We start from the raw sequence: 18,916 nt of genomic DNA on the forward strand, positions 1-18,916 counted from the left end.
TTTTTAGCTGATTTCTTTATTACGCTATAAATTTATGTTAACTTTTAAGCTCTAGTTCGCCCGCATATAAATAAATATCATATATTTTGAGCTACTGAATCAGCAAAACAAATGATTTAAGAAAATATGGTGTATGGTAAACGTCAACTTCGCAACTTTCGAATAAATGAATAAATAAATGAATAAGTAAGTGAATGTTTGAATGAATGAATGAATGTTTGAACGAATGAATGAATGTTTGAATGAATGAATGAGTGATTGAATAAATGAATATTTGAATGAATGTTGTCCATACAACATGTGAATGAATGAATAATTGAATGAATAATTTCTCTTGAACACGTATAGTTCAACCACTTGCTCGTTTTGCCCCATCTTCAAACTCAATTCGTAATCCGTCATGTCTTAAATGTTTGCCAAATTTAAGACGATCTCAAAAGTTTTACTAAAATTATCCCAAAACCGACGGACGGATAACACTGACACGTAAACCCTTGGCCCGGCCAAAATCATATTTCATTAACGAACCTTATCTTATCACTCTGTTGCCCAATATGTCTGCAAATATGTCATGACATTTCGCTTAAAACTCTTGTCTCCTTACGTCCGTAATTATTCTCAATCTCACTGAATTACCGTCATCATCAAAATGTTTGTTAAAATTATTCTCGCACTTGTAACTATTACGTGTATTGTTACATCAGAAAATATTGGTGACCCATGCGAATCAGAATTTGACTGTCCATCCAACTCTATTTGTGGAGAAAATAACCAGTGTCAATGTGTCGAGACCACTTTCCCCTCCCCAGACTTGACTCGATGTCTCCTTTACGCCACCAAAGTGGGAGATCCATGCCAAATTAGACAACAATGCGTCACCATATCAAACAATCCTGCCGCCTTTCAGTGTGACGATGAGACTGCGAGTTGTGCTTGTTCGTCTGGTTTTATTGCTTCCACAACATTTGAAAGGTGTCTTCCCACGCGGCAAAATTTAACTGAGGAATGCACCGATGATAAGCAATGCCTTACCGGTAATTCATTTTGTGTCCGGGAAAGCCACAGTGAAACCGCAACCTGTAAATGTGGCAAAGATTTTGTGGAAATTTTTTCTCGAGACAGTAGTAAATTGGAGTGTTTTCAGGTATGAAAATTTTAATTAAGCATACTCACCTAATTTTTGCATAAATTCAGGATGATAACATGGTTTTCAAATTTTCCAAAAATTATCCCCGTATAAGTCCTTCAATTATTCACCCAAGCTGTGAACAATATTTTTGGCCCCCATTAAATTAATTACAGCAGAAAATAAGACGTACTACATACATACACCAATTCGAAATATATGCACATGCAAGCGTACAACTTATCTTCCAATTTGGTTAAACTTCGACTCTTCTAAATTTACAGATCCAACGGGAAATCAGCGGCCCGTGTGATTACGACGAGCAATGCCAAGCCCAATTTGGCCCGGTTTCCCTCTGTGTGCCCGAAGTAACCCCGCCTTTTGTTGGGAGATGTAAATGTTCCAGCTTTAACGGTGCTATCCACGTCCCATCGGACAACCGCTGTTACGAACGTGTCCCCCTTGGAAGAAACTGTACCTCCAACTACGAATGTCTCTTCGGAATCAATCAACACGCCTTTTGTAACCCTACCTCGGGGAAATGCGAGTGTCACACTGGCGCCCTTCCAAGTCCGTACACTGACCAGTGGTGTTACGCTAACAGAACGATTGGATCCGACTGCACTGAGGTATTCAGGGATTGTTCCATGTTCATTGAAGGAACCGTGGGGTGTGATAAAACCACTAATAAATGTGCCTGTCAGCAAGAACAAGTCCCCACCCCGGATGGCAGAAGATGCTTAAGAAAACCGGAAAAGTTAAGTGATGCATGCGTCTATAGTGCAGAATTTGATTATTGCACCCAACTTGTGGAAAATTCACATTGTTATATAGCCACGAGAGATAGTATGGTAGGAGTTTGCGAGTGCAGACAAGGTTTCTTCAAGAATGCTTCCGCAGATCGGAATTCGTACGATTGTGCCCCAAACCCAAAAAAGATTGGGGACTTTTGTAGCAATTCCGGTATGTGTCTTATCATCAGTAGCTTGGCGTATTGTAAAGAATATGGAGCAGGTCTGGGCAGATATAAAGCTTGTGGATGTATGGACATATCGTACGTTGACGAGGATGGGACAAGGTGTATATTGAAATCGGAGGAGTGTCAGTTTCCAAATCTTACCACGACTACCACAAGGCGATCAAGTAGTTCAAGCAAAGTTGATAGTTTGAGAGATTGGTTTATGTTACTAATTATCGCAAGTTTTGTATACGAATGGAAATAAATGGGTCAAAATCTTGCAGTTGTATTTATTTAAATATATAAATTTTTTCTGGTGCTATATAATCAACCAAATGTTTCTTTCATGTGCTTCACAACAAATTTAAATTTAATCGGAACTATAAATCTAAATTATTTATTATTTATTATTTAATAAATTGTATTGCAATTTGTAATGTGATTAAAAGAATGAAATAAAATTCCACCTACCCTAAGAAAGTTCAATATTATCAGCATCCTGTTAATATTTTCTATCCAAATCCACCTATTATTTTTTATAATAAGCCCTCGAATTCAAGGTCACTGTTGTTATTCATATGATGAAATGGATTATTATCGTTGTAACAATAAACTGTTTGAATAAAAAATGATTTAACACAATCCAATAATAAAATATCGTGATGCCGTGCCGATATTATTGAAATATGTTAGGGTGGGTGGGATTTTATTTCATTATTTCAATCGCACATCTAAGACTCACCTAAGCAATCCTTATTAAGGTTTAGTTTATGCATGTACATAAATATGTACCGATTATACATACATAAGATGTTCCGGGCCAACGCTGTATGTAGGGTTGCAGAAATCTCATGTCAGACTCGCAAATCTCATCTCAGTGAGCGAGATATAAAGAGAAATAGTGAGGTATGAGAAATTCGAGAAATAACGCGATTTATGATGCGTGTTCTAGTGCCATCTAACGGGCGGCGTCATGCACTACAATTATAACTCATTATTTCTCATATCGTCGGCTTAGTGAGTAATCCAGCTAGGTCCAAAATGCATCAAAAATAAACCCAGTCAAGTCCCGTACAAAATGGAGGACTTGACTGGATTTCTTTTTGATGCATTTTGGACTTGACTGGATTTCTTTTTGATGCATTTTGGACTTAGCTGGATTACTCACTAAGCATTATGCATTACTCTATTATGCATTATGCATATGCATTACTCTCTCACCCAACTGAGATGATTGATATATATCATTAAATCTCATTAAATCTCAATTGGCGACATATCGTCGTTCTAATTCTAAATAGAGCTAAGTTCAGTGAATGCTTAATTTAAATAAAGCTAAGTGTAGTCAGTTCTTAATGTAAAAACAAGCTATTAACTGCACTTGTTTTAACTATAGTCTTTATGGTGCAGTTAGCCTGTTTTATAATTAAAAATTGACTGCACTTAGCTTTATATAAAATTAAGCATTCACTGCACTTAGCTCTATTTAGAATTAGAACGACGATATATCACTTGCAACCCTGCCTCTATGTAGGTTTTGCCCGTTATGATCTGCCCCTTATAAGTCAGACAGCTACACGTAAACATCCCTACTTGTATTATTAGATGCTTTCTCTGCCTTTTTCGTCCCTAAAGTACTTCATACTTCATACCCTTCTTCATATATAGTTGTGCATAACACTCCAGTAATGTTGTAGCCTGTTCATTTTTATAACTAATATACCATTCTCTTGCTTCAGATGTTTATTCACATTTACGTTGTTGTTCTCAACCATTTTTGGGTATATTAAATATCAGTGCTCTTCATTGTCAAGAACTAATTCTCAAGTAAATCACAACTATTGATTGTGTAATAACATTATGCCAAAATTGTTATTCGCAGGTGCATTATTCTTGCACATATTTGCAATGACGAAATCTAAATGCAATTTCAATTTCCCATTGCATCAATAATCGGCCGCTGACGACTTTGACAGAGGACTCGGAAGATTTGACACCGTTAACCCCTGCCATGTTCATGAGAGACCTTCCTGTGGCAGGATTGCCGGAACGGGACCTAATCTGTGCGAAGGATTTGCAAGGAGCATTTGCCAAGATCTGTGACCTCAAGTACGCCTTACAAGAGCGCTTTAGGAAAGAATATCTGGCTCTGCTGGTGGCGAAAAGAAATGAGAAATATTCGTATAAACCTGAAGTAGGAGAAATCGTGCTTGTGGGTCACGACAACAAGAAGAGATACCAGTGGCCATTGGGGCGAATCTTGGAACTGTGCCCAGGCCGAGATGGAAAGATTCGGGTGGCAAAAGTGAAGACTACAAATGGAGTTCTGCTGAGACCATTACAACGTTTGTATCCATTGGAGGTGTCAGCATCCGAATTGAAGACTGGACAACGCCAAGAAGAAACAAGAGTGATCACGGTTCCCAGTGACGACCAGGAACGCGGAAATCGTACCGTCAAGACTCGCAGCGGGAGAGAAGTACAATTACCGATACGTTATGGCCAGTGGAATCAGTGAAATTTAAAAGTGAATTATGCGTATATTTAGTATATTTTAGTGTTAAGATGTTTTGATTTGTATGCGTATAATTTGTGTGAATGTATGAATCGTTCTTTTACTTATTATTGGCGTAAAAGAGGTGGGAGAAAATGTAGTAATGAGAATTGAGTCGCATTTTTCCCCTTAGCTTTAAGTGTCGCGGTGCAGAGATTGCATCATCTTTCTTGTCGTCGTAGTTGAAAGAAAGGAGAATTTAGTAAGAGTTTTAAGTTAGATTTGGAGAGTAGTCAAGTTTTTGAGCTCTGAATTAATTGTCATAATTCTTATTCGTATAATTAAAAATAAAGTAAGATAGTTTGAGATAGTGAAATCTGCAGTCTAGTCTACTTTGTTTATACGGAAAAAGTTATTCTCAACCACCGGACATCAGGTCGGCTGTCATTATCATCCTCTTTCGAAATCACGGCCGGCTCAACCCAGAGTAACGGTTATCACGGGTAGTGTTAAGGCCGACTCTACACTTTATAAACTATTTAGCAAAGTTTATTGTACTTAACTTAAACGACTTCTTATCACAATTATGGTATGTAATGTAAATGAAGTTATTTCTTGCAAGATGTTAAACACTGATGACAACCAGACTCACATCGTAGATTTCGTTATATTGCGCATTTTTATGTACAAGCATATCAATTTATGGTGAAAATTTTAAAAGAAGAAACTAATTCTTGCTGAAATGTGAACTGGCCGATGTGCCAAAAACTCGTTATGGAAAAACTTCAAAACCCAACCAATTTTCCAATTTTCCACCAATTTTTGAATTTCAAAATGTTTTGGAAACCTCTGGCCGTGGGGCAAATTATATATTCCCAAATTTTGAAAATTTTGACCCCACCCACTCTAATTCAGGTCACAAGGTCATAAAAACGAGGCAAATATTTATGTACTCCCAGGCCACCCCAAAAAATATTTTGATTAAACAACTGCCACTTATTGTTTAGGTTATCGTTGGCCGTCTAGGTCATTACAAAAACTTTCAAGACCACACCCCCAGTGGGTGTGGCTTTCTGCGCTTTTGACCAGTTTTTGATAAAGTGGATCTTGTGACATATCATTTTTGTCAGAAAAGTCAGGACACTCCATTCGAGGTATATGTGTCAAAAACCACTCCCCCAGTGGGTGTGGCTTTCGGCGCTTTTGGCTAGTTTTAGAGAAAGTGGGTCGTGTGACATATCATTTTTCTCAGCTTGGCGAGGAGATTTCGACTGAGTAAGAAAAATTTTGCGACCACACCCCTCAGTGGGCGTGGTCTCGGCGCATTTCCAATTTAATCGAAACCATGTCATGTGACATGTCATTTTGCTGAGCTCGACGGGGAGTTCCAGATTAATCTATTACAAAATTGAAACCACACCCCCGGTGGGTGTGACCCTCTGCGTCTTTTCGATTTTATCCAAAACATGGGTTGTAACACATCATTTTTGTCAGTTCTACGAGGGGATCATCATTGAATAATTATAATTTGAAACCACACCCCCAGTGGGAGTGGTCATTTTTGAATTTTCGAATTAAGTTAAACCATGTCATGTGATATATCATTTTTCAAATCTAGACGGGAGGATCTCAATCGAATTATTGAAATTTGGGAACCTCACCCACAGTTAATAGGGGGTGGGGTTAATAATAGCAAATTTTCGATTTAATCAAGACCATGTCATGCAATATAACACTTTTCGCAGCCGGATAAGCCGGAAAATTTGACGTCAAAACCATAAGTGTTTCTGACGGTTCTTCTGCACTTTTTGTGCGTTTTTCACCTATTCCATCAATTGTTTGGCACCATTTTGAGTCGCCGCTTGTTCGATACCAGTGGTGCTATTAAGTATGTCACGAACGTGAATAAGTCGCAGTAATTAGCATCAATTGATGCAAAAGAGTCGTTAACAGACAGACAGACGGACAGACGGACAGACAGACGGACAGACAGACGGACGGACAAGAGGAATTCAATAGCTCCTCTGCTGCGCAGGGTGAGCTAATGATCAGAAAATAAAAATTGTGCTTAAATACCAATTGCTACATACGTGCTCTTACAATCTCTGCATTTATGATGATGACACGACAATCTCATTGCACTAAGGTAAATATGCACTTAATCTGAAATATATAGGTTAATGATGCCAACTTAATGACTAATTTATTTATGGAATGACATCTCATAAGTATACATATTTTCATAAGCAGGGTCGTACTTTGTACCTGTCCCAAATCTACTTTAAATTCAGCAGAGTACAGATTTTCCTCTAAGAAAATATGCCAAGTGTTGTGTATATTTTTACTGTTGTTTATTTATCTACATACATCAGCAAGTCATAAGGACCGTTAGGCTGAAATTACGTAACGTAAGAGGGGCGAGGGGGGTATACATAAGGCTCTAGTTATATCGTGCCTACGTTACACACGTAAAGGGGGGGGGTTTAAAAAATCGGTTTTTTTTGGGTAACGTAATTTACGGACGGCCCCTCACCATGACAAGATATCTTTTTATTTTTTCCCCTTTCTCGACGTGGTTTCCTGCAGTAAAAACATCTTAATTGCATATCAGTACTAATTTTATTTGGATAATGCGAAAAATCTGTATATTTAGTTAAATGATTTTCATCATGCATAAATAGTTGGACCGATATCGATGAGTAAGATAAGATAAAAAATTAAAAACTAGAAAAATCTGGACATTTTTCGGGAATATTTTGGCATCCGCGCTAAAATTTTTCCTTGGGTTATATTTTCATGAGTTCGTTTATTAATGTTTTAGTGCATAATGTAAGTGGCTTCATTTTTTACCTCAGACATTTCTATAGATTCGGTTGGGTTTTAAAGATATGGCCCAGCAAACGACAAAAAGATGAGTAATTAAAAATTTTGGTTTTTTTCTCAGAAAAGTGGTCGCCGGTAATTTTTTTCAACTTTTCGTAATTTATTTATTTTTTATTGACCCATTATGACCTTCAAAATAAAATAATAAAAAGTTGTGGCCATTTATGACCCTCTGATTTCCTTTAAGAAAAAAACTAAGCAAAATTCACGGAATTAAGCAGATTTTCACAATTAATACTGGCAAACGTTCGGATCATTTTTTAGTAGATCGACGTGAAATTACGGACAAATAATAATGCATAAATACTTAATCCCCATACCGTTATCTATCCAAAACCAGCATTAGAATTACACATTGATTTGCAGTTCTCGCCAAATATTTGGAATGATTTTCGAAACATATTTTCGAAAAATCACGTCCTCGAGAATGAGATGACGTTATTTTACAACGCTTCTGTCGTGACAAAGTTTAAGTTACACTATATTATCTGTCAAGTAAGATTGTATGGAAGGAAATTGAGATGCGACAGAGCGTAAGGTTCTCTACAGACAAGAATTTTTGAGAAGTTTATTTACATGAAAACTTGGTGGTTCTTAATACATAGGGCTAAACTAGATGTGCTAATATGTTTATTCGGTGTTAAAATGTTTTACTTAAAATGGTATGAGCCATTCGGTAACTGAATGTAGAAATCTTAAAGCTAAAAAGGCCCATTTATTTGGGTAATATGTATTTTTTTGGCTGAGCCCCCCCCAGGACCCAATCCTGGCTACGCCGCTGGTCTCACCCAATGGTGAAGCGCACTGGATAAAACACAGCGAAATTTTAGACTTTGTCCAATCAGATGTTATAGTCGAGTTCGAATTTTTAAAAAAGTCTGGAATTCAGGAATTGGTAAATTTATCGAGAATTTTGTCAAAAAGTGGTCGCAACAATAGGTATACATATTTTCGAGCGGTGTCATTCACGGACCCCGTCCACTTTAAAAACCTCCTGGCCCGATGCGACGGGAGGATTGCGTATATCGACTTGAGGGAGAGGATTGACAGAATTTTGCCCTATTTGAACGAAGCGATGAGCAAGGTTGGGTCAGAGGTTAAGGTAACCATTGATGAGTCATTCCCGCGCGTCTCATTCTGCCCCATTTTTCATGTCTCCTTATGGAGAACCTAAAATATTTCAACGTTAATAATTCGTTGAAATTTAAATGTTATTACTTTAAAGAATTCAATATTTTTAACTTTAAAAATTCATCTCAACAGATTTTTGAAAGAAAATTCTTCCAAAGAAGGACAACAAATTATTGAGGAACGAATTTTTCTGCAAAAATCTGTGCAGTCGCTAACCCTGTCGCTAACCCCCAAGCGATTTCCACTACAATTCTTCAAGCATTTCCGTACTTCGAAGAGCCCGTCCCGGGTGAAGGCGTCGATAATTTTAGTGAGTGTGACCATGATAATTATGTCAATGTCAATGTTACTATCCCCATTCCTAAATTTGTTGATGGTCTACTTTTTGGGCAGCTTAACTGCAACGGTATCTGGGGAAAGAGGGACGAAATTAGACATTTCCTTGAGTCTACGAACTTAACTATTTTATGTATAAATGAGAGCAAACTTAATGACTCCACCCCGACTTCGATCTGTAATGCGCCAGGGTATACTCTCCTTCGTTTTGATAGACAGGGTAGAGAAGGGGGTGGATCATTACTGTATATTAGAGACGGCTTTAGATTTTTGCCACTGAATTATGAAGTAGCTTTTCCAAATGAAACAGAGATAAACTGTGTACAGATTTTTACTCCTTTTCACAAACCAATTATTATTGTACTGGTTTACCGTCCACCTATTGATTCACTTAAATCAAGTTTTATTAGGTCGCTAGAATCACTTCTATTCCAAATTGAACAGGATAAACTTGATAGCATTGTTTTTGGTGACTTCAATATTGATTTATTTGCTAATGACAAATTTTCCTCCTCTATAAAAAGTTTAACTAGTTCGTTAGGCTACAAGCAGCTGATTGATGAGCCGACTAGGGTGACTATGATTATGATTATGGTTATGATTATGATTATGGTTATAATTATGATTATGATTATGGTTATGATTATGATTATGATTATGATTATGATTATGGTTATGGTTATGATTATGATTATGATTATGGTTATGATTATGATTATGATTATGATTATGGTTATGATTATGATTATGGTTATGGTTATGATGATTATAATTATGATTATGATTATGATTATGATTATGATTATGGTTATGATTATGATTATGGTTATGATTATGATTATGATTATGGTTTTGATTATGGTTATGGTTATGATTATGGTTATGGTTATGGTTAGCAACGTTAAAAAAATTCCTTAGAAACGTTAAAAAAATTCCTTAGCAACATTATAAAAATTCCTTAGAAACGTTAAAAAAAATTCCTTAGCAACGTTAAAAAATTCCTTAGAAACGTTAAAAAAAACTCCTTAGCAACGTTAAACAAATTCGTTGGCAATATATGATTATAGAGCAAAGTTAGGAAAGATATACTGAGCTATTATATACTGCAATAATATCATAATTTTCAGATGGTGGTTGGCAATTTTAAAATCGGCCTGTCTTTAAGACGGGCTTCTGGGCTAGTATTAATTATATTTAGCTTTTTATCCGAACGACAATTTGTGATTAAATTAGGTGACTATTTATCTAGTACATTTTCTGATAATAGGGGCATTGGCCAATGTACGGTAAATGGTCCAGCCCTCTATATTTTATTTTTTAACAAAGTTGCCACTGTTTTAAAGGATATATGTCACTTTTTGTCCTTTGCAGATGATTTGGTCTTGTATTTTGAAGACACGGATATTGAAAGTGCGTGTGCGAAAATGCAGGCCACGCTTTCTCTCCTTGATACATGGTGTAATAGTATTGGTTTACCAATTAGCTTTGCAAAGACAAAATACATAGTTTTTAGGAAACAAAGTACGAAACTCGACTTGGACCAGGCTAAAATCGTGGTAAATAACAATGTGATCGAACGAGTATCTAGTTTCAAATATTTGGGGCTGTATGTAGATGAATGTTTGACTTTCAAATGCCACTTCGAACATGTTTACAAAAAAATTAGTATTAATGCTGGGTTGATATGTAAGCTTCGTAGAAATATCACGCCTCATGTTTTAATGTTATTAATTAATGCATACATTAACTCTGTGGTTGACTACAGCCTTATTATTTGGGGAGCCTCGCGACAGAACGACTTTGAGCGTCTACAAAGCGTTACCTGTTCTATTCCAGCGACTTATTATTATCCCAAGACGACAAAATTTAAGCGAAAAAGGTTTTGGGCTGACCTTTCCCCTGATGAAGCTAAATAAGCCAGGAAAGAGTGTTATAAAGCGTTTCGAGCTATAGATTTTTCGTTGATGTTAGAAAAGCATAACTTGTTAACTGTAGGAGAAAGGTTCCATTTCTTCTCAGTATGGTTTATCTATAAAATTAGGAAATATGGCTGTAAAGTTCCATATCTTACTAATTTATTTTTGCCGTCCAGTAATTTAAGTAGCATGACGACTAGAAACAGGAATTCGTGTATTACTTAAACTCATTGCACTTCTTTATATGCAAACTCCTTCGGTTACTCGGCGTCAAAATTGTGGAACTCACTCCCTAGAGAGTTTTGTGAAATAGATGACAAAAAGGTTAACTTCAGAAAGTCTGTTAATATGTGGTTGTTAGAAAAAAGGTGTTAATTTTAAGGAGTAGTAAGTAAGTATTAAATAGTTAATTAGGTTATTTACATATAATGCGCTCAGTTGTGTCACCCTAGGAGACCAGTCTAATTTTGTACTGATAGGATGTATGACACGTGAAATAAATGCAAACAAACAAACAAACATGGGCCGGAATGAGACGCGCGGGGAATGACTCATCCGTGGTTGCCTTAAGTTTGGGAAGGGTGGGGCTGCATTGTGGACGAGTTGCACAGGTTGGACGTGGCTTCGGGGTGCTCGAGAGGGACAATCCCGGTTAGCGGAGGGACTTCAGGACCACCTTCAGATTCTCATTTCGTCAGGAATTTACTCCTTTTGGGAAAATTTGTTCGATCGGTTTAAAGGAAGGCAGCTGTTTGATCGTTTTGATGACGTTGTGAAGAAGAAATCAGTCTGTACTGGATTTTCCGGGTTGGTCTGGATTTGGGAAATTGTAGGATTTCTTTTCAACAGAAAGGCGAAACAAATTGGTTAATTGATACTGGAGAGCAATGAGGCAACGAAACACAATTCTTCTTTTTGCCAATCGCATTAAGCAAAACTTTCTCAAAGTTTTACTCTTTTGTTACAGCAATCTTCAACCAGACTTTTGTGCGTAGTGGTCACCAACTCGAAATTCCCTATATTATGTGCACCATTGTAACTACGTAATTTACGTAGGTATTTAAATCTTATTGGCTATAAGTAGAGTATTTATTGTTTGTAATAACTAAACAATGACCAACCAATACAATGACTAATCAACTGTGTGCGTAGCTCTGTCCATTTGCATGCATACTACAAATATATATCAATAGCTACACACATAAGTACATGGACGTCTGAAAGTATGTAACCATTTATATATTAATATACGCAAATGGACAGCACAACTAGTGACGTACGTATTTACATAAGCACTTGATTAGTCAATGTTTTGATCAAACGGTTATGACGCTATAGGATTAAATAAATGACGCTTCAACAATATAATATTACATAATATCAGAATATGCAAAAAGGCGCCTTTTTGGGAAAAAATTCATGCCTTTTTGCCGTTTTGCCTGGACATAAATCTGGACATACCGTTGTATCGTATAATTTTTCTCAATCGCATTGAGCAAGAGTTTCTCAAAGTTTTACTCTTTTGCTACAGAAACCATCAAAGTTTTCTGCGTGGTGGTTACCAATTCTGAATTTCCTCTATTATGTGCACCATTGTAACTCCAATTACGTAACTCGTGTTATGCAAAGTTAGTTGACAGCATATAATTATGTTGTCGAATAAATAATTATGGTCAGAAAATTCTGGAACACGTACATATCCTCAAGGCAAAGTATACCCTTGTACAACACGTCGTAAACTCTAATATCTGTTTGCAAACTTGTCACGCTAATCATGCCGCGATCCGGATGTGTTATGCACATAAATCGATATGTAACAGTTGTGTATCGTCGGTTATGCAAAATAACTGAAAATAGCAACAATAATTTGAATTTTGGATTATTTGTCGCATACCTGAATATATAATAAGTCGGTCAAGAACTATTTAGAGTTCTTTACTTCATAGAAATGAGGATTCAGTTACTTTTTACAGTTAACTGGTGTATTTGCATATATTTAAATGATCTCGTAGATTTGGCCGGAATTAACACAGAGATCAAATTTAATACTATCACTTATCCAGTTTCTCACCTTAGTAGCTTACTATCTCCATTTTCTCACTGTTTGATACACCTAATAAACTATAGATATTTAGATATCCCCGAATCAATCAAAATCCCACTAGTCCTAGAAATATACCCGAGCCAGAAGTATCAGAAGAAATTAATACGGCGACAAAACGACAATTTTAGGTGGAGATGCGTTTTTCATGGGTTTCTGTATCCACCAATGCCTAAGGGCTCGCCACCTGCAAGCCTATTCAAGTATTACTCATTTTACACAGAATTTTGGACAGGACCCGTCAAGAAGGAACGATTTTCTAATATTTTGAGGCATCGGGACTACTATGTTTATTTCACGAATAGAAAATCTAGTCGAAATTGGGTACAATTTGCGCAAGGGGTCCAAGAAATGCAGGGAACGGGCGGTATGCATTCTATTATACAACTTACTATGCGATGGTGTGAAGTGCAAGTGTCCAATTTGGCTAAAATTTTGGAATTGTGTTGTCCAAGTCAATGCAACCAACGTTTCTTGGGGAACGTTGTACGCTGTTTGGAAATTGTCAAAATATTAGAGGTTAAAGTTGAAAAAATTAGGATTTTCACCCAACAGATGAGGAAAACAACACTTTCATGCAAAAAATCGTACTTTTTCAACCTTAACCTGTTTTTACGATTTCCAACTAGCACACAAAACGTGCCTCCACAAGATTTGCTGCATTGACTTGGACCACGCAATGTTACAATTTCGCGCAATATCAGAGAGTGATACTTCCCGCCATTGCATTGTTAGATTACTCTCGGTTTAATTTTACCGCAAAGTCTGTACGTCAAGCGTCCAATTTGTATTTTGGTTTTGACCGATTGAATAATATATTTTAGGTCAATCGCATTCCGCAGTGATCTACACGCCTGAAGATAGCATCTTTCCAGAATGGCATATATCCTGTTGTACTTGTGCCAAGGCTAAATTCACCTTCCACCGACTACCGGCTGGGGCACCATTAATTAAACAGTTTCTCAAACTAGCCGCCACTATTCATCCCGATAGAATATTCCAAATACGCGATCCCTACTCTCAAACGGCGATACTAGCCATCCAAAAGACCACCTTCCCAAACTTTCTCACCGTTTCGACAAACTCCAATATCGATATCACCACCTTTTCCGCAATCTACCCCAATAACAGCTACATCTTTGAAGTCCAGACCTTTATCACGAGCAGCGACTTGAAGGCACCGAGAAGAACCACGATTCAAATAAATACCGCAACACACATCCCAATTGTTCGGATGGCTGCCGAATCTCACAGATTTCTTACTTGTGACGGTCTCCTTAATGAGGCCGGTTCCGGACTCAGTAGTTTTTATCATTTTGTTTCAGCCTACCATTTCTGGCCCTGGTTTGCCCTAGCTATCCTAACGTTAATAACGGCGGCAATTTTAAAAATAATTTTTAACCTGACAAAAATTAGCTGCAACAAGATCCTGTTTTTAATCGGTCTTCTCGTGGAACAAGGAATTGACATTACCACTCCATTCAAAAAGTCATGGTCTTTTATATTTGTCTTGGCGCCCTGGCTGCTGATGGGCGTCGTCCTCAGTAATGCGTACAAGGGGCAAAACGTGACAGATTTAACATCCCCACTAAAACCTATTCTGGTTTCGAACTTTAAGCAAATACTAGCCCAAAATTATACCCTTTACGTACCCAGTTTAAAAGATTACGACTTAATTTCTAGAACGTTTAAGGAACGGAAAGAAACCATCCGGATTGGTTCCAGGCTGCATATTTCGATAATGGAATACCAAAAAATGGAAAAACGTTCCAATGATACCTTAAGGTTTTTGAAGAAGCTAAAATCCAGGATATTTGTTATTCGAGACCGCCACAACATGAGCCTCCTAGAAGCAATTAGTTCGTGCAATAAGTCCGCCATAGTCCCGTACGGAAGTTCCATAGACGAGTATGAATCCCAGTTGAAATTTTTGCGCCCAAATTCGCATGTTGTGAAAAGTAGGGAAGAATTCTATAAAACCGAGCGTGGTTGGGTTATAGATTATGGAATGGATCCGCAGCTAGAGGCCAGATTTTCTGCCTTATTTCAAGGCGGGATGATAAATCTTTGGCGGGGATATATCCAGTTTTTAAGAGCGATTAAATTTAATGGGTTAAATCGAGCATCGGTTAGTGGAGGGGATGCCGAGAAGGTGAAACCGTTACAGATTGGGGGTAATTTTATCGTTGTATTTTATCTTTACTTCATATTTATTTTAGTTTGTAATTTAGTCCTGATTTTTGAACGTTCAGTGGGGAGGTTCAACAGAAAAAAGTGAGGTTAAGCTATGCAATTTCAGTGGGGTGATTGATATACAATCATGCTGCCCTTACAGAGAGACATAAAATCATTATCAAACTGCTGTGCTATGCAAGTGCATTAAATCTCTGACAAAACAAAATAAAACGTAAAAACTAATGCCATCAACTATAAATGATTCCATAAAACGTAAGTAACTTCATTTGCAACTATTTTGGACCGAGCTATATTTGTGTGATAGAGTTGTGCATCCATAGAAAGATACATAAATCTTTAATATGAACCATATTTTACTTTCCATTATGATAATCAAATTCCTATTCTCGCGGCAGGGCAAGATGCGATTGGTACATGAGTGAAATATTTAATTTCGATATTCTACAATGCTCACGTGAAGATCCTTATTTTTACTCATAATGCACTCTAAAAAGATCTGAGTAAAATTTAATCAATTTTGAGTGAAATTGCCACTAGGACAACTAAATATTGAGTAAAAATTACCCACTTAAAGTTAAAATTTATCCAACTTTGAAAGATTTTTGCTCAACCTTGAGTAAATTTTAACTTTGGCGGGGTAAATTGTACTCAATAGTTGCGCTGGTGCCAATTTTACTCAACTTTTTTACAATGTGTGCGTATTTATCTTTTTACCTATTTATTATCGAAATAATGAACTGTATTAAGTGCAAATATGTAAATGCATGGGCACCCATTGACCGGATTTATTCTCCCAGGTCATCTTCTTCCGTTGTCCTGCTGACCGACGGACAGACAGAAAGCCTTTCCACAAAGTCGCCCAAGCTAAGTACTGAATGCCTAAAAATAATGACTAACCAATACAATGACTAATCAAGCATTTGCGTATCGTTCTGTCCATTTGCGTACATACCACAGACATATATAAATAGTTACATACAAACGTCTCCGTAAGTATGCAACTATTTATATATTTATGCACGCAAATGGACAGCAGACCTACTTACGTACGTACTTGATTACTAATCAATGATTAGTCATTGGATTGGTCAAACTTTTTCCGACAGGTAAACGTTTTATGAATATGACGGTTTAAAATTAAGTATATGTATGACGCGTCATCAGGAAATCAGTATGACGTTATCTAAACTACCTAGTAAACGAATGCCAGAATATGATATGCACACTCTAAATAATTTGGAGTCGAATCGTCACGACAGTAACGATTAAGGGGACGTTTTCTCACCATAACTTATGGTCCACAAGTAAACAACTCGTGTACCAAAGACACGTGAAAAAAATAATATCTTCATTGTTTGAATAGAAAAGTTTTTGAAATAAAACTAATATTTTTTTTTTTTTTACTTAAGTATGTTTCGAACACATATTTTTGACCTATTTCCCGTAGGTGATAAAACGTCTACTTAATGATTACCTAATACGGAAACGAAACGGAAACGGAAGCGGAAACGATTTATCTCCAAATTATTTAGAGTGTGTGAGAATCATATCTCAAGTACTTATCTAAATTGAGCATGTTTATTTCAGGTGCTGATAAGCGAGGATAAAAGTATTTATGAATCACATTACGTGGGAGCATTTATGAGTATTTCCATGTTTATGCAGGTATATAAATGCAACATGTGGCTCTAGTGAAACTTCAATCTGACCATTGCTACAAACGACAAAAGAACATTTCGTTTTAAAATGGGGCTCACAATTTTTGCATATTTTGCGGCTGGTATAGGTATTGCTATGGTTGCTTTGCGAATTTTCTTTAAGGTGAGGCTTCCTTTGTTCTATGCACATATCAGTATTTCTTAACCTTTTAATTTGATTGGAGGACAATTGTCGTTTTCTTGGAAATGGTTTCATTCGGGAGGAAGACAAAAGTCGGCCTGTAAAATTGTGGTCATGGTGCGGTAGGAAGACAATTGTCGTTTCCCGAAGGTCATTAATTTTTAAGATTTTCTTTCTTCGGCGAAAATCTTTTGTCATTTTTTGGGGAGTTCTCCTATGCAAATCAAATGTTAAATTTGAACATTTTCTTGCTGAAAAATGGGATATTTCCCGATGCAACGTAATGTTAAATTTGGAATCTCTCAATTTTTTCGAGTTTTATGAAAACTACTGAATTCCTCCACCCGCACCATGATCACGACATATTTACATATAATGTGCGGCACATTAATTTGGGCACATCATGTGTCCAAATTCTAATCATTGATTGTTAATGCAATTTCGTGCAGTTAATTATACTCCTTAAAGGCTTAATTAAGTATCTAATTATTTACGTATTTCGACTCGACAAATGCAAGCAATTAATTACTCACATATATAGAAACTAGTTAATTACGTTTCTTTGTCCAGTTATGAACCGAAATATATTCAACAATTGTAATTATCTGTAATGGTTAACTACTCCTTCTATGTGGCAATACCTAAATTTAGCAAACAATGAATAATTGACAAAGGGAACTTGATTAACAATCAAATGCAAAAATTTGTTGCAAAAAAATACGATTGCAAAAAATTAACCTCGCAAATTAACATCTTTTGTGTACAATAAACATTCAAAGTTTAAACTAGACTGATAAGTTAATAAAATCAATTAATTACTTTGAAACTCAAGTTAGGGGAAGCAATTAATCAGTAATTACAAGTAATGAAATTTACGTCAAATACTCCACTTTTTGTTGAAATAAATTTAGCCGTTAATTACTATAATACTGCTATGTAAACACTATCTTTATAAATACATAAAATAAATTTTTACTTTTTTTTACATTTTTACAATTAAATATTTTGATTTTGCAGTACTCATGCTGTTCCAGAATGCACGAGGAGACCCTCGAAACTGAATTCAATCATATCCCTGATGCTCCACTTCCAAGCGCTCCTGTTAGTGACGTAGAAATTTGCATATTGCAAAACGAGCCGCTCCCAAATTACGACTCGGTCATATTAACTGATCCAGTTGAATCAACTCTAACTCTTGTTGACGAAACCTGTCCACCTCCAAGTTATGCAGAATATTTACAGAATTATGGTTTAACCAGATGACAATTATTGGCATTTGTATCATACAAATTGTACAAGAGAAATAAAAACCCAATTATATTTAATTTTTATCATTGTCATGCACTATAAAAAGTCCGGTATAGTTGCATAACACTCCGCTCTGGTACTGATTAGATAATACTAATACTAGTACTACATGTTAGTACTACAATAATAGTTTTAGTATTCATGAAATCATTACCTCAAGTTATATAAACTAATTTGCCATAAATCAAAAGACAACATTTATTCGGGCCTAATTAATTCCTCATTTATACTATTTATCATATTTTATTTATATTTATGTATATATTAATATATACTTATTTTTATTTATATATATTTAATATATTTATTATTTGTATAGTTTAAATCGGTGTTAGAGGACATACTAATTGATAAAGTATTTATTATCTTGCAAGCTTTCGAATTAACATACAGTTATTTTTCATCAGGCAAAGTATTATCGAGACTAAAAATCATGTCAAGTTTCAAATTCAATTCGGGAAATGTGTGAAATTGTTTGTTGACTATGTGCATATATGGTTACAGTGAAAGCAAATTTAATTGGCTCAAGGGCTATTAATATGGAGTCCATATTATGGACATTTTAGAATTTTTGTAAATGTGGACAACCAAATGGGACTGACTTTTGAAATATTCATTTTGTTTTCAA

General features: G+C 36.1%; 1 protein-coding gene and 1 long non-coding RNA gene across 2 annotated transcripts; both read left to right on the forward strand.

The window, feature by feature from the left end:
• Nucleotides 1–598: 598 nt before the first annotated feature.
• LOC110849697 (protein draper) lies at nt 599–2,570 on the forward strand. Its single transcript, XM_022097133.2, has 2 exons — nt 599–1,144; nt 1,411–2,570. Exons 1-2 carry the CDS (start codon nt 650–652, stop codon nt 2,347–2,349), a joined length of 1,434 nt encoding a protein of 477 aa, XP_021952825.1. The 5' UTR covers nt 599–649; the 3' UTR covers nt 2,350–2,570.
• A 14,282-nt stretch (nt 2,571–16,852) lies between these two features.
• On the forward strand, nt 16,853–18,305 carry LOC118435834. Its single transcript, XR_004835028.1, has 2 exons — nt 16,853–16,962; nt 17,998–18,305. It is a non-coding gene; the product is annotated as an uncharacterized LOC118435834 (long non-coding RNA).
• Nucleotides 18,306–18,916: the final 611 nt, after the last annotated feature.

This window comes from Folsomia candida, unplaced genomic scaffold (assembly GCF_002217175.1).
Source record: "Folsomia candida strain VU population unplaced genomic scaffold, ASM221717v1 Fcan01_Sc005, whole genome shotgun sequence".
Lineage (NCBI taxonomy): Eukaryota > Metazoa > Arthropoda > Collembola > Entomobryomorpha > Isotomidae > Folsomia > Folsomia candida.